The sequence below is a fragment of the Callorhinus ursinus genome, unplaced genomic scaffold (assembly GCF_003265705.2).
Source record: "Callorhinus ursinus isolate GAN/ISIS: 27379988/994484 unplaced genomic scaffold, GSC_fseal_2.0 scaffold14, whole genome shotgun sequence".
In the NCBI taxonomy this organism is placed as follows: Eukaryota; Metazoa; Chordata; class Mammalia; order Carnivora; family Otariidae; genus Callorhinus; species Callorhinus ursinus.
Window position 1 is genome coordinate 12,865,908 of NW_027397076.1, and position 22,363 is coordinate 12,888,270.

The 22,363-nt window shown below is 39.1% G+C and overlaps 1 protein-coding gene and 1 long non-coding RNA gene across 2 annotated transcripts in view; one reads left to right on the forward strand and one right to left on the reverse strand.

Moving 5' to 3' along the window:
• The window catches only part of CFAP54 (cilia and flagella associated protein 54), a 290,017-nt gene extending 269,799 nt beyond the window's left edge, over positions 1-20,218 (reverse strand). Inside the window, exons 1-4 of the mRNA XM_025882575.2 lie at positions 19,882-20,218; positions 11,414-11,519; positions 8,711-8,854; positions 3,597-3,768 (exon numbers count right to left, since the gene is read on the reverse strand). Coding sequence (XP_025738360.2) covers positions 3,597-3,768; positions 8,711-8,854; positions 11,414-11,519; positions 19,882-20,210 — 751 coding nt within the window. The 5' untranslated portion in view covers positions 20,211-20,218. The remainder of the gene's footprint in view (positions 1-3,596; positions 3,769-8,710; positions 8,855-11,413; positions 11,520-19,881) is intronic.
• LOC141374084 (uncharacterized) overlaps positions 1-22,363 on the forward strand; it is a 97,945-nt gene that overhangs the window by 58,823 nt on the left and 16,759 nt on the right. The window lies entirely within an intron of this gene.

A 22,363-nucleotide genomic window follows, 5' to 3' on the forward strand; every position in this document is an offset into this window, starting at 1 on the left:
TTCATCAAAATGGCACAATACTTAACAAGGAAGCTCATGATAATTTAAAAATCAAAACATATAAGAGTTCACATTTTATTTATTTGCAGTCTCATAATTATATTTACTCCTTTATTAAGGTATGTCCTATAAGCACTCTAGTGAAAAACAGCATTTCCAACTCCTATTTAAGACCATTCAAGTATGATTTTTTTTTTTTTGGTCAGGCCATTAATTAAATGAAAACAGAAGGCTAGAAAACTGGCAGAGCTGGGGCAGGGGTGGGGAACAGCATCACCAGACATCTCTCTATATGCAAAGGACATTATTGTGCTATAAACATACCCCAAAGATGGTAACGTGACTTAAAAAGCATGTAATTATGACAAGTAGTCTAAATATTTTCTATAAAATATCTGATCTAAAATTCAGAACCATCCAAATTCAACAATTACAAATCCATATTCACACTTAAACTTTAAAAGCTTCTGAGAAAACAGCATCTGCTCCAAAACACACATCACTTGATTAAAATACACTTGTAAGCACAGCATAATAAACATTAATTACATAAGTCAGTGACAAAAAATACTGAATAAACTTTTAAACACTTGCAGCACCATAAACTTTATGGAGAATGCACTAGGTCCTTAACATTCAAGGACTCAGCCTTCTTAGTGTGACTGCCCCTGGGACATGGGATTAGTTATTTCACATAAGATTCACTAGGAAAGAAACCACTTGGCTACTAACAGCTCAAGCCCAGCATTCTTATCTCAACTTGGCTTTGTTGACCTCTGATCTTAATCTTTAACAATGAAATTGTCTGACTGTGTTTATCTTAAAAGTCACCAAGTAAGGATACCCACAGCCAACTCATGCCTCCCCGCAGAACATGTGATTCAGGTGTAAGCCAGGAGCCTATATTAAACATGTCAGTAACAGGAACTGGGGAATTTCAGAAGACCTCAGCAGACTGCCCTGAAGAATGACAAGGGCCCTCTGTATTTTTAATATGAGATTTTAACTTTTCCAGACCTAGTATGTCCTGACTATAACTGAATCCTTCTCTGGTGGTTCAGGATCTTGGCATGGCCCACAAATTCCCACTGCAGAAGCCTGACAGAGAGAGTAAATGACATAAAATGGAACACAGGTTGAATCTTTACAATCTCGGGATATCTCTGGAAGTTTGTTTTATTTTTAACCAAATCCCTAATACGAGTTTATTGCCTTGTCATGTGACTCCTTTTCATCAAAGATGGCCACCACCAAAATAATCCAGCTATGTGAGGGTTGAATGAGTTGAGTTCAGGTTGGTTGTGAAATAAGGTATTATGTAATAGTCATACACCCAGTTAGAGTCTATGAAAGAACCAAAACTAGTTAACTATCTTAAGAAACCAAGAGAGTGTATTTGTTATAGTCAATTAAAAATAAAGAGAAACAGTATTAATGTCTAACAGAAAAGGTGAAATGCTTTTTGATAAATTGACTGTAGGTCAATTTATTTTTCATTACTCAAACGCCAAACTTTAAAAACTACAAGGTCTTTGCATTTGTTAATCCCCCAGTCGGAATGCCCTCCCCCGAAATATCCAGATGTCTCAGTCAGGTGTTCACTCAAGTGTCATCTCAGTGAGGCCTTCCCTGACCATTCTGTTTAAAAGAGCAGCTCAGCCCCAGCCCAACCTCGGCTCTCCCTATCCCCTTCTTAGCTTTATTTTTCTCCGTAGTACTCATCGCTATCTGACACACCATTTAATTTTTGTTTGTTTATCATCTCCCTGAAGCATTATGTAAGCATGAGAACAGAGTTTTTGTCTATTGTCTACTCCTGTGTCCCTAGCACTTAGAACAATGTCTGGCACTTCATAACTTTGAGATGACTTCATTAAAACAGGGGCAGTAATTAGCAAAACTAAGTATATGCATCTTGCACAACCCAGCAATCCTACTCCTGGACATAAATCCCAGAAAACCCTAACACAGAATTATAAAAGGACATGCATAAGAATGTTCATCACAGAATCATTTGTGCAATTATAGAGGTAGGGCAAACCAGGTGCCCATCTCGAGGGGTGTATGGATATCTGGAATACAATTCAACAGGCAGAAATAACGAATTAGATTTATATAGGAACCTCGTTCTGTTCTAAAACCATGGTATTGAGTAAAAAAATATTTAGGAAACAGAATAAAATCCAGAGCATGACTATATGTATAAAAAAGCACACACCAAATAAAGGTATATAGAAGATACAGAAATTGGTGTTTTGTTTTGTTTTTAGAATATTGGGATTTTTTTGCATGTGATCTTAAAAAGACCGCAGACAGGGAATTATTCCACCTCTCAAGCAAGGCCCAACTGCAGGCCCCAACCCTCAGGCCTACCACTGCTTCCTGAGCACAGAACCTCTGGTCCTGCTCAGTCCCTGCCAAGATATGTGAGCAACTCAGGGGGAAGGACGGCAATGGCTACTCAGGGAATCACAGATCTTCTTGAGGATGATCAGGCGAAAAAGTTTAATAGTCACTGGACTGAAAATTTCTTCCAAAATCAGGCTCATCTGAGGCAGCAAATGTAAGGTCCAATTTCAATCAAAATGTCAAAAAAAATTACTTGGGGAGGAAGAGGAGGGAAAAGGCTAGGAAATGTACTTTCAGTTGCCATGGATGAGGGAAAATCCAATACGTTTTCTTTCAAGTTATTTTGTCCTGCTCTTACACACATAGAACACGCTGTCATTTTCCTTTTAAGAAATTATCCAGAGATCAATATAGTAGGTGACTATAACTTCAAAAAGAATTTAAATTGAATTTAAGTTGTAACTCCTTAAAGAGAAAAGCTGATGCTGTATTTTGATAAATATGATTCATTTCACAAGACAAATATAATGCATATATGTATATTTGTATTTATACAATGTAGATATGTATATAAATACACTATACACACACACATACACATACATTTTCAAAGCTCCTCACTCAAAAGCAAGTAGGAGGAGAAGGTTGACAGGTAGAAAGCAATAGTCACTGGACAAAGTGTTTGAGGAAAGGACCAATAAATGGATGATGCTTAGAACCAGTCTAACCAGCAGCAGTCCTTTGATCCTTTTCCACCTATTTTTGCTTATTAACCATGGCCCCTACTTCTTCATACCTGAAACTGACTATACCCACAGGCTCTGATCCTTCCTTGAAGCAGGAAGCCCAAAGACATGCTTTTCCTGCTTATGAGGACAAACAAAAATATAAAAAAGACAAAAACAAAATCCCCATAATCATCCTATTATGAAATGAATGGGGTTTTTTAAAAGAAATTATTTATTTATATTTGAAGAAATTTTTTAGAATTTGGATATGTAATTTGGTTTTTTGTTTTTTTTTATTTTTATTTACATTCTAGTTAGTTAACATACAGCGTAATACTAGTTTCAGGAGTAGAATTTAGTGATTCATCACTTACATGTAACACCCAGTGCTCAACACAAGTGCCCTCCTTAATACCCATCACCCATTTAGCCAAGATAATCAATCAAATTACGATCAAACTTGGCATTTAAATAACTTCCTGAAAATCATGATGAGAAATAGAAGACATTGGCACGTACCATTAAAGATAATCCAGCAAAGGTGTTCCTGTGGCAAAGCCACCTGCATGATAAGTCTTAAGGAGGACAAAATATGCAGACACTGGCTCACAGAGTCTTTATTCTTCAGGTTCACATCATTGTCACAGACCAGCTCATAGTTGCAAATATTTTTGCCACTTAAAGCATGAAACTGAAACATAGGGAAAATATAAATAAGAATATAAATAAGGTTCATGTAACCTAGAAAAGCATTTCTTAAAATGTGAAAAAATAAAATAAAAATGATTCTGCTTAAATAGATTATATAGTGCTATAGACTGAATGTTTGTCCCCCACCAACTGTATATATTGAAACCCAATCCCTAGTGTGATGGTATTTGGATGTGAGGTCTTTAGGAAGAGATTGTCACGAAGGTGGAGCTTTCATGAAAGAGATTAGTGCCCTCATAAAAGAGAACCCCAAAGAGCTCCCTACTGCCTTCTACCATGTTAGGACACAGAGAGAGGAGAGCCATCTATAAACCAGGAAGTGGGCCCTCACCAGACACCAAACCTTCTAGTACCTTAACCTTGTGGTTCCCAGCCTCCGGAACTGAGAGAAATAAGTGTTATTTAGACCGTCCAGTCTATGGATTTTTGTTATAACAGCCCTCAAGGACATAGGGAAAGAAATGTGGTAAAATAGGTTTCTTCAAAGCATCCTTTTAGTTAGGCTTACTTGTCCTTAGTCATAAAAATTTCAAAAGCCAAAAAAGGTACAAATTCTATTTCCAACAATATAGAACTGAATCACATTTTGTAAACCCTCCTCGTAGTATTTTAACTTCTTAATCTGGATGCAATTATTACCATTTACATAATTCACTCAGTAAATGTTTGTTGTGCACCTCTATTTGTCACACTCTGCTAAGCAATAGGGACTCAAGGATGAAGAAGATGTGGTCCCTGCTCTTGGACAGAAGGAAAAGCATTCCAGGCACAGGCAATGTTAGGAATGCTTAAAGTGGTTGCTGTGGTCACTGAACTGAAAGTCCTTTATAAGTTTGGATAAAAAGGCTTAAAATAGAGAGATTAGGGGTGCCTGGCTGGCTCAGTTGGAAGAGCATTCAACTATTGATCTTGGAGTCATGAGTTCCAGCCCCATGTTAGGTGTAGAAATTACTACAAAAAATCAGCTTTGGGGCTCCCAGCTGGCTCAGTTGGTGGAGCATGCCACTCTTAATCTCAGGGTCATCGAGTTTGAGCCCCACGTTGGTGTAGAGATTACTTAAAAATAAAATCTTTAAAAAGAGAGAGAGAGATTAGGCTATTAAGGTGGTACATGGTCAGAACATGGAGTGCATTCCACATCATTCCAAGGACCATGGACTTTAGCCAAAGGAGAAAGTCAAAGGGAAAGGGCAGTGGAATAAAATGATTTGATTTATAATTCAGAAGTTTAGAAGTTAATTCTGACAAAAGTGTGGAAGATGAAAAGCAGAAGATGGGCACAAAGCTACAAGGAGGGAAACTAGGAGAGATCAAAGGCCTTTGACGTAGTCCAGAGATACCAGGGTCCTGAAATGGGTGCTGGAATCAGAGATGAAGAGGAAGAAACATTTTGTTTTGTTTTTTTTAAGATTTATTTATTTGAGAGAGCAAGAGAAAACATGAGCACATGTGTGCATGCTCAAGGGGCACCTGGGTGGCTCAGTCATTACGCGTCTGCCTTCAGCTCAGGTCATGATCCCAGGGCCCTGGGATCAAGCCCCACGTCAGGCTCCTTGTTCAGCAGGGAGCCTGCTTTTCCCTCTCCTCCTGGCTTGTACTCTCTCACTATCTCTCCTTCTCTCTCTCTTAAATAAAATCTTTAAAAAAAAAAAAGGGTGGGGGAGGGGCAGAGGGAGAGGAAGAATCCTAAGCAGACCCCACACTGAGTGCAGAGCCTGACGTGGAGCTCAATCCCAGGACTGGCGACCATAACCCCAGCTGAAGCCAAGAGTCAGATGCCCAACCAACTTCACCATGCAGGCACACCGCAAAAGGAAAAATTTAAGTTTTGTCTGATTCAATGGGATTTATAATTTTTTTTAAATATTTTATTGATTTATTTGAGAGAGAGAAAGTGAGCGAGAGAGAGAGAGCATGAGTCAGGGAAGGGGCAGAGGGAGAATCAGACTCCCTGCTGAGTAGGGATGTGGGGCTCGATTCCAGGACCCGGGGATCATGACCTAAGCAGAAGGCAGACACTTAACTGACTGAGTAACCCAGGTGCCCCCTGAGTCCATGGGATTTAGATGTGGGAGGTAAGAGAGAGAAAGCGGTCTAGAGTAGTTAGGTGAGTAGTTGGTGCCAATTATGGAGGAAAGGGAACGAGTTCAGTTTAGGATATGTGGAGTGTGAGATGGTCGTGATATGAATCTCAGAAGAGAGATTTTGGCTAGAGAATCATCACTACTGCTAAAGCTGTGGGAGTGCACACACAATAGCACAAATGGGCCTTCCTCTACCACATGAGATTTCCCACTGGGATACACGTATACTATTTCTAGCATCATATTTTTTTAGTGTCCGGCCCTATTCTAAGTGTTTTATTATCTCAGCAATCCTAAAACAATCCTTTGAGGTAAGTCTTATCATTCATTCTTTACAGATGAGGAAACTGAGACACAAAGAAATTACATAACTTCTCCGGGGTCCCATCATGAGGAAGTGGTGCAGCAGCTCTTTGCACCCAGGCAGGCTGGCTCTAGAGACCAGATTCTTACCAACTCTGCCACAATGCCTCCCTACAGTCCATACAAGGGGGATCATGAAATAACATGAGTATCTTTGCATACAAATATTTTGACAGTAAATTCTACATTACTGCTTCATCTATGATTTTTATGCATTTAACTCCAAAATCTATTTCTCTAACAAAACTTCTCAAGACCTCTAAGGTCTTCATTGTCCAGTTCCTACTGGACTACATTTTCAATCCATTCATTCTCTTACTCACTTATTTTATAGATATTTATTGAGAAACACAGTGTGCCAGAACCTCAAACTTAGCGTGTAAAAAACCAAATTCTTCATAGCTTTTCATGCCCTTCACAGCAGTCCTGCTGCCATACCCTTACATTGGCTTCATTGCTTTACCATCTGCCTCTAGTCTTTGTCCTTCTAATCTATTCAGTGTAGTGCTTCCAGATTAATAATTCTGACTATATCACTTAATTTATTCATTCACTTAGTAAAGCTTTATTGACCATCTATTACACACTATTATATCTATTACATGATTATTGTGACACAATCTCCAAAACATCTTTACAAAGTTTAATAAGTGCACTTTCTTATCCATCACTGAAAACATTTATTAAGCAACTTACAGCACACAAGCAAATGCCATGCTAAGCAAATAAAAGACATTTAGAAGCTGTCAACTAAAGAACACATTGCATGGCTAATCATAAATTGTAGCTAAAATAGCTACTGCTTTCATCTTACTGTATGTGCTGCAGTTTTGTCTCCAACGCCTTTTGGGAAAAAGGCAGTTTTGAATCAATTCATTGTTCTAGGCGCTAGAGGTTAGAGATTAGAGCAGCACCTGTCCTCATGAAGCTCATATTCTAGAAGGGAAGACAGGCAATAAAAACATAAGCAAATAAATATGTATCTGATGATAATAAGTAATATAAAGAAAAATAAAGCATGAAGTGTAAGAGACCTGAAGGAAGAGATGGATGATCCACACAGCTATCTAGGATACGAGCTTTCTAGAAGGAGCTCACCAGTGCACTGGTACTAAGCCAGAGAGGCTGGGTGGAAGCAGAATCACACAACAGTACAAGAAAAAGATAGGGCCGCGGACCAGGGTGGCACAGGAGGGGACTTAAAAGCCTAAACTCCTAAGCTTTTCATTCAGTACTCTTCCCAGTGGGATGCCAATTTATATTACCTGGTATTCTTATTCACGTACTTATGGTACAGCCAAATTGAACTGCTTAATGTGCCCCAAACATGCCTTGTGATTTTCTGCTAGTAAACTGTATGTTGTTTCCAAAGCCTTGAATAATCACCAAGTTTGGAATAACACAGCTTTGGAATCAGACTGATTCAGGTTCAAACACCAACTCTACCCATTGCTTTCTTTTTTTCTTTTTTTTTTTTTAAAGATTTATTTATTTATTTGACAGAGAGAGACACAGCGAGAGCAGGAACACAAGCAGGGGGAGTGGGAGAGGGAGAAGCAGGCTTCCCACGGAGCAGGGAGCCCGATGTGGGGCTCGATCCCAGGACCCTGGGACCATGACCTGAGCCGAAGGCAGACGCTTAACAACTGAGCCACCCAGGTGCCCCCATTGCTTTATTTCTTAGTCTCTGTTTCCTCATCTGTAAAAGAGGCATTACAGTACCCACTTTCTAGGACTGTAATCAAGCTACAAGAAGAAAATTCATATAATGCATACGGAAGAGTATAGCACCTCGTCCGGTGAATGAATGGTAGCAATTAACATAAAAATAACACTGGTATATTAGAAATAAAGCATCACATTTTTTGTATTAAAAGATCTATGTTTGGGCGCCTGGGTGGCTCAGTTGTTAAGCATCTGCCTTCAGCTCAGGTCGTGATCCTGGAGTCCTGGGATCGAGCCCTGCATCGGGCTCTCTGTGGGAAGCCTGCTTCTCCCTTTCCCACTCTCCCTGCTTGTGTTCCCTCTCTCGCTGTGTCTCTCTCTGTCAAATAAATAAAATCTTTAAAAAAAAAAAAAGATCTATGTTTGATCACCTGTGCCGTTAGCTTTCTTTCTCTCTTTTGTAAAGTAAGGGTAACAATAGTTTCTAATTCATAAAGTTACTGAGGATCAAATATGTTTTCCAAAGCACTTTGTAAACTAAAAGCACTCTACAAATATTAGTTACTATAATAATAATAACCGTCTGCTGGAAGAATGAATGATTATTGTGACACAATCTCCAAAACATCTTTACAAAGTTTAATAAGTGCACTTTCTTATCTATCACTGAAAACATTTATTAAGCAACTTATAGCGCACAAGCAAATGCCATGCTAAGCAAATGAAAGACATTTAGAAGCTGTCAACTAAAGAATACATTGCATGGCTAATCATAAATTGTAGCTAAAATAGCTACTGCTTTCATCTTACTGTATGTGCTGCAGTTTTGTCTCCAAAGCCTTTTGGGAAAAAGGCAGTTTTGAACTGATTCACGTCTGCTTTATTCTCATCAAAGTTGATAGTGAACTGCTGAAGATACCTTCCATAGCACTGTAAAAGCGCCAATTTATATTCCTGAAATAAAAAAAGGACTTGATGAAAGTTTCAAAGTATCATTTTGCTTATCATTATTAAAATCCAGTAATAATCAAATTATTCTTAATAGTATCAATGTTGATTATTACTGTAACACTCTTTTACTACCACCATTACATTATTACTACCATTACCACTAGCATTTCTGAACACATATTGTGTGACAGACACCGCACTGGGCGCTTCGTGTGCATTACTGCATTAATTCTCCTCCCAACAAGCCTACTGTGAGATGAGACCATCACAATCTCAAAGATGAGAATATTCACCAGGGTGTGAATAATGATGACATAATCATGAGAATATTCACCAGGGTGTGTGTGGTAATACCTATATATAGTCAAAATCCAAAAAAATTCATCATCACCATGTCATGGTAATCCACCTACTCAGAGAGGCAGATGAGTTGCATAACTAGCCTTGCTTCTCTGATACCTCCTCTATGTTCCAAAAAAGAAAGAAAGGCGGGGTAGGGGAGGGAGGAAGGGTGGGAGGCAGGGAGGGAGAAGAGAAAAGGAGGGAGAAAAGGAGGAAGGAGGGAGAAAGAGAAAGAAGAAAGAAGGCAGGAAGGGAGAGGAGAGGAAAGGCTCTCTCTCTCTCTCTCTCTCTCCTCTGTCAACAGTCTCTGAAGCTGCATCAGGACAAATAAAAGAAGCCCGAGCTATTGTTAGTTAGGATTCCTGTTAGTCCTAATTCATGCTTATGTTTCCATTACAAAATCAGGGCTCATTTCAGCAGTGCACAGGGCACAGCTGACCTGGAGTTTCAGGGCAGGGGAGGTGAGCAGGGCTATGGATTCCAGTCAACTGCACCCCTTCGTCAGTTTCCTCCCTACAACTGTCTCCAGGGAAAGCAACTACTCTAGGTGTCTCCTGCCTATAGGGTTACCTAGGCCCTTGGAAGGCATCCACAGTCAAACTTTTGTTTCTATTTCTACTGACTTGTTTGCTACTTTTCACTAGTTGATTCTGAATCTTTTCTTTTCTAACTTGGTTCATATGATAAATTCAAATCTAGGTTCAAAATAAGACTATTCCAACAAAATGATCTTTGCTAGAATTAAATAAAACTAAAGAGATTCTAGAACCAAAGGAACAACTCAAGTTCATTTTCAGGAATCTAAATACCTTTATCAGCCCACTTTCTCATCAGTGAAAAGTAGATTAAAAATGTTTTCTTTGTTCCTTTACGTAAATTTTTAAAATATCCTATCTGGGCCTTTCTATCTGAAATATTCTAAATCTTTAGCCACTACCCAGCTTGAACTTGCTTTATCAACTTCTAACATGCTCTTCCCTCCTCCCTCCACCAATATCTGCTCTACCCACCTGAATACTCCACAAACAACACCAAACTGTGCTGTGTATCACCAGCCTCTTATATTGAGGAGAAACATAAAAACAGGGGACACTCTTCTAATGCTTGTCAAAACAGTTATTCCACTTCACATGAATATAGCTCACAAGTTGGATCTTGTCCATCAGTTTTTTTGTTTTCTGTAGTTTTCCTATAGAGAAATTTTTTTTTCTATAGTTTTTCTTTATTTTTAGGTTTCTAAGAACTACGGTCCAATTACATGAAGCTAAGCTGATGCTCTAATTTTGGCAGCAGACAATAGATCATCCTCATTTGAAATTTCCTCCACATCTCATCCTCCATTTGGTAGATTTCCCCCTCAAACCACCCCCCCCAAGAAAATAAAAGAAAAATAAATTCAAGTCCAGAAAATAGAAATGGAAGAGGAAAATGAAGCTGAAAAACTGAAGATCAAGAAAACATTGAAAATGGCCTAAAAACCCTTTGGATAAAAAAAACTTTCAGTCCAAGGATTCTAGATGTGTCAAACATTCATATTTAACTCGGAATAATTTGGGCCTATGCCAGAACTTAAGGGAAAAACTTACATTACTGTTAACCAAAAACCCAGCTATGGTGTGGTCTTACTGAACCAAGTCAAGTCCACAGCAATCCAAGACCTGGGCACTAATAGGAACTAGAAATCGGGCACAAGCTCAGTTTGGACTACAATATTAAGCAAGAAACAGGGCATGTAAGGAATGACTGCTATAATTACATATGGCAAAACATTAAGGAGTTGAAAGTCATTAAAACAGGGCACTGGGAACCAGACAACATAGCAGCAAGGCCAGGAACCCATGAAAGTTGTCACTGGGCAAGGTCAGCCATGTGAAAAACAACAGGAAGTGGTGTCTGGGCTCCTTTGTATGAGGTAGGAACATGATGACTCAGCATTTCCTGTTGGGCACCTACCACACCCTCTGTTAACTAGGGGCTGTGAGCCTGCCCAACCCCAGCAAGTTGTCTTTCCGTTCGGGAATCTCTCACCTCTAGAGAATCTCAACTACAAAATTAAAAAACACTTTTTTGGTTATGGTGCCTCATTAAAATTTGTAGCATTCATTCATATTTTTCTAAGAAAAAAATCAAATCATGTAAAATAGGAATGGTATCAAACCAAATAATAATAATTAGCCAAGTCAGCTTCATGTAGGCCCTTTTTACTCCAGAGGCACTTACTTTCATTTCACAAAGGCTATCGCCAACCTTCAGAAGCTTTTCATTGTAATAGGCAGCTGGCAGCCGGGGGGCATATTTGGTCCAGATATTAAACAAAGAGGTGGCACTGTAAAAATCATAAAATAAAATTATATCTTCAAAGTCAGCAAGAAGCCTCAATTAATTAGCAAACAATCCTTAAAAACTTATTTTGTGCTCTTTCCAATGTGCCTTACTGTCAACGTCTAATTACTACTAAATATTATTAAAATTATTGCTTCCTTTATGCCAAACACTGATCGAAGCTCTTTTTTTTTTTTAAAGATTTTATTTATTCATTTGAGAGAGAGAGTGAGCAAGAGAGCACAAGCAGGAGGAGGGGCAGAGGGAGAGGGAAAAGCAAACTCCCTGCCCTGAGCAGGGAGCCCTGCTCGATCTCAGGACCCAGGGATCATGACCTGAGCCGAAGGCAGACGCTTAACTGATTAAGCTACCCAGGCGCCCCGATCAAAGTTCCTTATATTCATTTTTTAAAACAGATTTTACTTTTTAAAGTAGTTTTAGGTTCACAGAAAAATTGAGCAAGAGGTATGGAGATTCCCCATATACTGCATGCCCCACACAAATGCACAGCCTTTCCCCCACCCCCTTATCAACATCCCCCACCAGAGTGGTATATTTGTTACAACTCATGAACCTACATTGACACATCATTATCACCCAGCATCTACAGTTTATTTTAGGGTTTACTCTTAATGTTATACATCCTATGGGTCTGGAAAAATGTATAATGATGGGAACCCATCATTATGCTATCACACAGAGTAGTTTCACTGCCCTAAAAATCTGTGCTCTGCCTATGTATCCCTCTCTCCCTTAACCCCAGGCAACCACTGATCTTTTTATTATCCCCATAGTTTTTGCCTTTTTCAAATGCCATGTAGTTGGAACATACAGTATGTAGCCTTTTCAGACTGGCTTCTTTCACTTAGTAATATGCATTTAACATTTCTCCGTGTTTTTTCATGGCTTGATAGCTCCTTTCCTTTTAATGCTTAATAATATTCCCTTGCCTACATATACCACATTTTATTTATCCCTTCACTTAGTGAAGGATATCTTGTTTGCTTTCAAGTTGTGGCAACTGGAGTAAAGCCGCTATCAACATCCATGTGCAGATTTTTGTATGGACATAAGTTTTCCACTCCTTTGGGTAAATACCAAAAAGTATGATTACTGGATTGTATGGTAAGAGTATGCTTAGTTGGGAGGCCTAGGTGGCTCAGTCAATTAAGCATCTGCCTTCAGCTCAGGTCATGATCCCGGGGTCCTGAGATTGAGGCCCATATCGGGGCTCCCTACTCAGCGGGGAGCCTGCTTCTCCCTCTGCCTGCTGCTCGCCCTGCCTGTGCACTCTCTCTCTCTCTCTCTCTGACAAATAAATAAATAAAATCTTTTTTAAAAAATAAAACTCTTAAAAAAAAAAAAGTATGCTTAGTTTTGTAAGAAACCACCAAACTGTCTTCCAAAGTGGTTGTACCAGTTTGCATCCCACCAGCAATGAATGAGGACTCTCTGTTGCTCCACATCCTCCCTTCATTTGGTGATGTCAGTGCTCTGGATTTGGGCCATTCCAATAGGTGTGTAATGGTATCTCATTGTTTTAATTTTCATCTTCCTAATGATATATGTTGGGGAGCATCTTTGCAAATGTTTATTTGCCACTTGTATTATCTTCTTTGATGAGATGTCTGTTAAAGTCTTTGACCCACTTTTTAAAATCAGGTTGTTTGTTTTCTTACTGTTGAAAGAGTTCTTTGTATATTTTGGGTAACGGTCCTTTATCAGATATGTCTTTGGCAAATATTTTCTCCCAGTCTGTGGCTTGTCTTTTCATTTTCTTGATGGTGTCTTTCACAAAGCAGAGGCTTTTAATTTTAATGAAGTCTGGCTCATCAATTCTTTTCTCCTGGACTGTGGCTTTGGTGTCATATCGAAAAAGTCACTGTCAAACCCAAAGTCATCTATGTTATCTTTTAGGAGTTCCATAGAATTTTACATTTAGGTTTGCAATCCATTTTGAGTTAATTTTTGTGAAGGGTGTAAGGTCTGTGCTGAGATTAATGTTTTGCACGTGGATGTCGAGTTGTCCCAGCACCATTTCTTAAGAAGACTATCTTTGGTCCATTGTATTGCCTTTCCTCTTTTGTCAAAGATGAGTTGATTACATCGATGTGGGTCTATTTCTGGGCACTCTGTTCGGTCCCAATGATGTATTTGCTCATTCTTTCACTGATACCACAGTCTTGATTACTGTAGCTTTAGAGGAAGTCTTGAAGTCAGTCTTCCAAATCTGTTCTCCTCCAATATTGCTTTGGCTATTCTGGGTCTTACACCACATGCATTTTTGTTTTCATTTCATTTCCACAACAACCCTGAGATAGGTAGTATCAATATTCCAGGTGTATAGTTGATGACATGGAGGCTCAGTGCATCCATGATCTTAACTAGTGTATTACTGGGCCTGCCTGTCCTCTGGAATGTAAACTATCTGAAGGCAAGGACTTGGACTATGTTATTCATTGCCCAGCCTCAAGAGTAGTGAATATCTAGTATATACATGTTCTCAATAATTATTTGTTGAAAGAATGAATGAATACATAAATGACTAGGAAAAAAATTCCTTGTTCTTGTTTTATTTTTTCTGTAAAGAGTTCAGGGATTTCAATATCCAGTCAGTCCATTAGGGTTCTGTTTCTTTCCACCAAGTAAACAAAAATAAAACATACAGTATTCTCAACATGGTTTCTAATTAGTTTCAAAGGGTAGCAGATCACTGCTTATTTTGTTCATTCATTTAGTTAACATTTACTCCTTCCCTCTCTCTCAGAAATTATAACTCCAAATTTCCCTTAACAGTTGTCCAAGCCCATTTCATAAATTTCTAGATGAGGACAGTGTTATGTACTGAATGAGTGTGTCCCCTTGAAATTCTTCTGTTGAAGTCCTAATCCACAGTGTGGCTGTATTTGGAAAAGGGTACTCTAAGGAAATAATTAAGGTTAAATGAGGTCATAAGGGTGGGGCCCTGGTCTGATGGCATTAATGACCATCTAAGAACACCAGAGAACTTTCTTTCTCTCTCTCTTTCTTTGTGCTTGCTCAGAAGCAAGGCTATGTGAAGACCAAGTGGTCTTCTACAAGCCAGGAAGAGTGCTTTCACCAGAAACTAACCCTGCAAGACCTTGATCTGGGACTTCTAGTCTCCAGAACTGTGAGAAAATAAATTTCTGTTGTTTAAGCCACCCAGACTATGGTGTTTTGTTATGGCAGCCCAAATTGACTAATTTATAATTAATTAGTAACTAATAGCCCAAATTGACTAATACAGGTAGGAATGTAAACTTAGGGACTGAAGATGGCTCTAATACTTATGATGTATATGTTGGGATATTATCAGAACAACAGCAACAGAAACATGTTGATTGATTCATTCAAATAATTTTTTTAATTCGTTCAAATAATTAAATGATATTTAGTTACAAGGGAGGGGTAGGGGACGGGATATTCTTGCCTTCTTTGACTGATGAGTAATATTTTAGGATATGAAAATATATACATGTACCAAGTAGTAAATAACCATGCCCAAAAAATTGTGTGGGAAATACAACCATAGAAATTTTAAAAGGAAGAGGTTTTTGGTTTAGGTTTTTTTGTTTTGTTTTGTTTTTAACCTTTTCACTCTCATTTGCTGCTTTCATGAAATGTCACAGTATTAGAATATAGTGAATCCCAAAAAGTCAGCAAGTCTTGCTAGAATTCTTAAATTATGTAGACAAAAGACTTAATTCTTTCAAACCTTAAAGATGAGATAATGATGACTATGTTTATTACTCATAAAAGAAAAATACCAGCTTTGTTAAATCAATCAAGGTTATATAATGAGATAAATTTTTTTTAAGTGAACTTTAAGTTCAAGTTAAGACTGCTCACTGGAAATGACTTACATAATGATTAAACAAGGAAAATATAACATACACTATATAATGTGCATCATTTAAGAAAACATTAATACCCTTTGGATTGCTGACTTATTATAGCTGCTGCTGCATAGTTAGAATTCTCTAAAATAGAAAATCGTAACTATATAAACAATATCTAAATCTCATGTGGTTATAACAAAAGCATACCTTTAAAAAATCTATCATATTCCAAATTTAATAACATTGCCAATATGATCAAACTCTATATTTTAGATCCTGTGAATTTTTATGCTTATGTCAATTCCTATAGTTACAAAAAAAATTTTTGATTTTAAAAAATAACCATCTCTCAAATACGTTATAAAAGCAAATCCTACCTCCTATATTCTTAACTGGCCACCACATTGTCATTCTTACTCCATTTGGACAAGATTATATAAATATGTATATATAATATTAAATAAGGTTAATCCCTTGCCCAAAACTACCCAATGCTTTCCCACTGCTTTTGGAATAAAGGCAAACTGTATAAAAGGCCTCTAAAACCTTCCAGAGCCCTACCTATGTCTCTAATCTCACCTCATACCACTGCACCCACACTCACTAAGCCATGCTTAATGGGCTTCTGTACATTCCTCCCAAGTCTCTAGCTCTTTCCTGCCAAGATCTTCTCAGATGCTTGTTCCCTCTGTTTATCCTCTCTCCTTGCCTGGTATCCTTCTAATCTCAGCTTAATGTCACCTCTCTCACCATTAGCTTGAAAGTAGGTACGTGCTATGTTCTCTTTAAGCCGCTGCTCAAGTGTCACCTATTCTGACCACATTACTGAAAATTGCAATCTCCTATCTCCCACTCCATAACCCTTCCTCTCTTTAGTTTTCTCCCTAACATTTGTCATTTTCTAGGTTACCATAAAATGAATTTATTTAATATGTTTAATGCCTACCTTCTCCTCTAGAATACAAGCACCAAGAAGGCAAGGCTCTTTGTCTGATTCACTGGTGGATCCCCAACCCCTATTACAATGCCTGGCATATGTAAGTGCTCAGTAGCTTCTTCCTTCATAGCACCTGTTGTTTGTATATTGACTTAATGACTCATTGAAAGCTTATTTCTCTCTCTCTCTCTAGACTATAAACTCCATGAGCACAGATTCCCTATCTATTTTGTTCACCACTATATAACCAATGGTTAGTGCAATGCTGGGCACATAGTAGGCATTCAATAAAAGTTGCTGTGTAAATAAATAAATACCTAAATTGTGTGAGAGGTTAGATTGCTAAGGTCCGTGTCAATCGTTAAAGTTTGTGATTCTCTTATAGTCTAAAGATGAAACAGATGGGGCACCTGAGTGGCTCAGTCGTTAAGCGTCTGCCTTCGGCTCAGGTCATAATCCCAGTGTACTGGGATTGAGCCCCACATCGGGCTCCCTGCTCCACGGGAAGCCTGCTTCTCCCTCCCTCTCCCACTCCCCCTGCTTGTGTTCCCTCTCTTGCTGTGTCTCTCTGTCAAATAAATAAATAAAATCTTTAAAAAAAAAAAAAAAAAAAGAAACAGATACTCTACTTACAAACTGGCCCAGGTCTACTTTCCCATATATAACATTAACAATTATTGAAAATACAAGGATAATAATCCTTGAATTCTTTCAATACCAAATACTCAATGAAAGTTTGCCCTGGGGCACCTGGGTGGCTCAGTCAGTTAAGTGGCTGCCTTCGGCTCAGGTCATGATCTCAGGATCCTGAGATTGAGCCCCACATCGGCCCTGCTCAGCGGGGAGTCTGCTTCTCCCTCTCTCTCTCTGCCTCCTCCTCCCCCCACCCCCGCTCATGCTCTCCCTCTCTCAAATAAAGAAATAAGAATCTTCAAAAAAAGAAAGGAAGGAAGAAATTTCGCTCTATCCCAACCACCAGGCTAGTTGCTAGAGATAGAAAAATGAAAAAGAGACATGTTATCCAAAGTCAGCAGGGACTTCCACTCTAATGGGGGAAACAGATCATACACAAGAAAACAAGTAAATAAAAAATATAAATGGGTGGCTGAACCTGCATTTAAATAGGAAAGGCCACACTACAGTGGTAAGAACTGAGCTAAGACCTGAAAGAAAAGAAGGAGCCAGCTATTTGAAAAGCTGAGGATACAACATTTCAGACAAAGGTGGCAGCAAATATAAAGGCCCTGGGATGAAAAAAATAGGATCTGTCTCCCTGGAAAGTCCTGAGAGAGAAGTGAGGGATGGGCTGAGATGGAAGAGGCAAGCAGGGCCAGATGCTCAGACCCTGGAGCACAGAAGGAGTCTTAAATTTATTCTAACAGCAATGGGAGGCGATAGAAAGTCTTGAGATAGGAGAGTGGGTGGTTGATTTATAAAGGTTACCCTTACTGCTAAAGTGAAGGATAGATTTGAGACTCCAGAGGCTGTGGGGAAAAGCACAGCCTGGTGGTTTGAACTACAGCGCTGGTCGTGGAAATGGGAAGATAAAGTGCTATCTAAGGCACAAGTGCAGAAATGTTTTAAATATAAATATATATAGCTTAGTAATGCACTTTCCTTGGTCAATTCTTGGTTCTCATCTCACTTGGCCCATCAGCAGGATTTGCCACTGTTAATAGATCATTCCTTCCTACTTTGAAACGGTTTCTCTACCCGACTTCCAGCACACCACACACTTACACTTACTGGTTTTCATCCTACCACCCTGGCCACTCCTTCTTAGGCTCTGCCACTTTCTTATCAACTCTACTTGTCAATGTTTCTCCATCTACACTCACTCCCTTAGCTATTAAGTCAAGTGTCATGATTTAAATATCAATAATATGGGGGCATCTGGGTGGCTCAGTCGTTAAGCGTCTGCCTTCAGCTCAGGTCATGATCCCAGGGTCCTGGGATCGAGCCCCGCACCAGGCTCCCCGCTCCGCGGGAAGCCTGCTTCTCCCTCTCCCGCTCCCCATGCTTGTGTTCCCTCTCTTGCTGTGTCTCTCTCTGTCAAATAAATTAAAAATAAATAAATAAATATCAATAATATACTGACGAACCCCAAATGCATATCTCTTTTGACCTCCAGACTCAAATGACCAACTACCTTTGTAATAGCTCTGCTTGGATGTTGAATTACATTTCAGTCTTCGTATATCTAAAACTAAATTCTTGGGATGCCTGGCTGGTTCAGTGGGTGGAGCATTTGACTCTTGATCTCGGGATTGTGGGTTCGATCCCCACATTGGGTGTAGAGATTACTTAAAAATAAAACATATATATTTCACAAAAAGAAAACTAAACTCTTGATCTGCCTCTCTCCTACCAGAAACCTGTTCTTCCCACAGTCTCAATCCCACCCCGGGAACCTCACACTTGCCATTCTCCCTTGCGGCCAACTCTTCCTACAGAAGTCTTCATCACTTGCTATTATATTTCTTTCTCATCTTTCTCAAAGGCTACTTTTCCCGACTTAATCTGACCATGCTCCCAGACACCCCCATTTTAAATTTCAACACCATACCGTATCTTCTATCCCCACACTCTGCTCTGATTTTCTCCCTAGCACTTCTTTTCCTGTACAATGATTTCTTGACTTGTTTAGTAGCTGTCTGTAGTAACAAAAAATATATGCTCCATGAGGGTACAAATTGTTCTATCTTTTGTTAATTTGGTGTTTTCCTAGTTCCTAGAATGGTACCTGATATATAGTAGATGTTCAATAAATAGTTAAATGCATTAATGAATAACAAATGTAAGTTAAAACTATTTCTTCATATTAAATGCATGAATGAAAAATAAAAGTTGAGATTATTCACTATTCTGGTATTCTTTGACATTTGTCTACATTTGTAATTGTTCGGTTTGCAAGGTATTTTGACTGGGAAAGAAAGATGGTAACATAATCAGGAAAGAACCTTAAAAATAGGAAGCCTGTCGCTCCGTAGTAACATAGGGATAGAACTCCCAAAAAGGCAAACGTATATGCAAAATGAGTACAAAACCAGTAAAAAATCACTGTGACCCTAACAACAATATAAAAAGGAATTAAAGTATAAAAGGGAATTAAAGTGCACATGTTCACAGAATCACATACTTCGTGGCATCAAGAAGTAACTTTTTCAAGAACCTAAGCTACCTCAAAGTTATTTCTTTTGCCTCATACACAAAATTCTACCCACAACATGGAAAGTTGTGAAACCCCTGAGCCCCTGAGTGAGTCAAAAATGTATTGGCATGGAGTAGCTTAGCGACTGGGGAACATTCAGAAGGAATGGTGTGTTATGAAACACTTCTGTGTTGATTTTTATTTTGACCCGAGCAGGAAGCCAAGGTATAACATTTACCAGGAATTAAGGGCTGTAATAGCGATGAGTCTCCACTTCTTAAACTTTGTTTTTCCCTCCAGGTCCGCAACGCTCACCCAGCTCTGGCATTAGCGTGGGCATCCTCAAGGGCATCTCCTCAGGCCCCAGGAGTTGCCCTTCTCCGGCCGGCGCCCTCCCCAGCGCCCTGCCTCTGCTTACCAAAGCCGGTGGAATTCATGCTTCTGTTCCTCCGTTATCGCTAACGCCTTCTTTCTCTTCATAAAGCCTAGTAAATCCCGAATTTCCCTCTCGCAGGAGGCCAGGAGTGGGTTTTTAGCGTCCAGAGGCCCATAAAACACGGCGAGGGGCAATGAGTTCTCGAGGCAGGCAGAGTGAGGCACTGGGCTCGGGGAGCTCTCCTTCGACTCCACGGGCGACTTCGAGAGTGCGTTCGAGGTCGGGGGCGGGGTCGGCGGCGGTCCTGGCGGGGACAGGGATGTGGGAGACAGGTTGAGGGGAGAGGTCGAGGAGGTGCCTAGAGCCGCCATATTGACGAGACCGCAGCCGGCTAGAAGTGTGTGTACACGCGGTTGCCTGGCGACGGTCTCACGGCAACCAGGTGTCCTTCGCGCTTTCAGGAAAACACAGCGGCCCCTGGAGGGCAAAGGAAGAAAGAACCCGGTCCAGAAAGAAATGACGCTCCTGGGGGCTTTTTTTTTTTAATATTTTAATGAAATTGTCATGTCGTCTCTTTTCATTACATATTTATTAATACAATATTATTAGCAATAATGATCTCTTTTCATTTAACAATTTTTCCTTTAATCTTCACTTATATTTTCTTGTATATTTTCTCATATATTTTTATATGAGAAATTTTCTCAATATAATATTTTCTCATATACAGCAAGGAGAAACCAAAGGACACTTTGAATACTTGGGATGGAAAATCTTTAGGCAAAATCAGCAAGGTCTTTAAGCACATTTTTTTGTCTTTTTTTGCCCTCTTCACTGGCACTGCCGTATGACAGAAGAATAGAGAGAAGATTTTGGACAGAGAGCCAGGGAATAGTAGAGCCATAAACTTACGATTACAAATCAGACTATACTCGTTTTCCATTTCGACCACTTAATGATGATAACGATCATTAATATGTGCCAGGCATTGTTCTAAGCATTTGAAACATAAGCTCATTTAATCATGATAACAGCTTTACCACTTAAGGTATTATGAGTATCTCCATTTCAGTTTAAGAAACCAAAGTTTATGGACCAAGGTCAGAGTAAACTGTAGTGTCAGTGACCAGATCCCAGCCTTCTGACTCAAAAGCCTATGCTCAAAATGAGTACGTTTCACTGGCCATCCTCAAAAAAAAAAAAAACTAAGCTTATCAATCAAATCAAAATTAGGAAAATATCTGACAACCAGTTTAAGAAGCAAGTACATGGGGGGCACCTGGGTGGCTCAGTCAGTTAAGCCTCTGCCTTGGGGGCTCAGGTCATGATCCTAGGGTCCCACATGGGGCTACCAGCTCAGCGGGGAACCTGCTTCTCCCTCTCCCTCTGCCGCTCCCCCTGCTTGTGCTCTCCCACTCTCTCACTCTCTCTCTCAAATAAATAAAATTTAAAAAAAAAAAGAATTAAGTACATGCAAATGATCCATTCTCTTCCCTCTATTTGTACCTTGAGGTCTGTAACTATGGAGATGATGGCTGTGCTTAACAATTAGGGTTACATTATAGTTCTTCATTTCATCCTTATTATCACCATATTCTAAATTAATAAGCATTTCACTCAACATTAACTGCCAGACATTAATGCACACTAGTGGCTTGAAGTGTTAACTCTCAAAATACTTTTGCATTTTAAACAGAGATTTTAGGAAACTTGCTTCTGATGGGGAAACTATAGGCCTTAAGGAAAATATATGGGGGCAAGGGAAGTTCTTCTTTCCTTACATATTATGGGCAACAGGAAGTTTATTTATTTACTTACTTAAGGTATAAGTTTCTAACTCATAGGGAACTTGCTTGCTTTATAAACTATGCAATGCCAAAAATTATCTAAGAAAAGAAACAGAAATATTTGATGTCTTAGAAAAATAGGTCTTTAACACTGAAAAGTGTTACTGGTTCCATCACACATAAGAATAAATAATGATAGTGACCCTAACACCCTGTGAGCCCAATTTCCCACTTAAGATTAAGAAGCTTATTGGACCACAGCCTGATTTCTTTCAGGTCTGACCTAATTTCTTGCAGGCTCTGTGGGCCTGTTCTAATTTATGAGGCTAGCCTAATATGTCATGTGTACTGTACTCTAATATTCTTTGAAGGAAAATGATGATGCTTTTGCTCTTCAAGACAGGTAATTATGACCCAAGAACCTTCTTGGCAGGCAGTGAGGTACCCTCACACCTCACTGTAGGAGTTCAATTCTCCAGTCAGGATAGACAAATCATTCTTTAAGATTTTATCTTGTCTCTAAGTGAGCAATAAAAATGTTAAGACCTTGAAGAATTTAGGCCTAAAGAAGTAATTCATTCTTCATTTACAAAAAGTATTAAGAGATCTTTTATTTAAAAAAAAAAACAGCTTGGTAAATTCTTTCTCTTCTCATCTTCTCCTTGTTCTCACATAACAGACTTGGCTATTTTAGATCAAAAGCTGATGTAATCTGCCACTGAGTACTACCTATTATA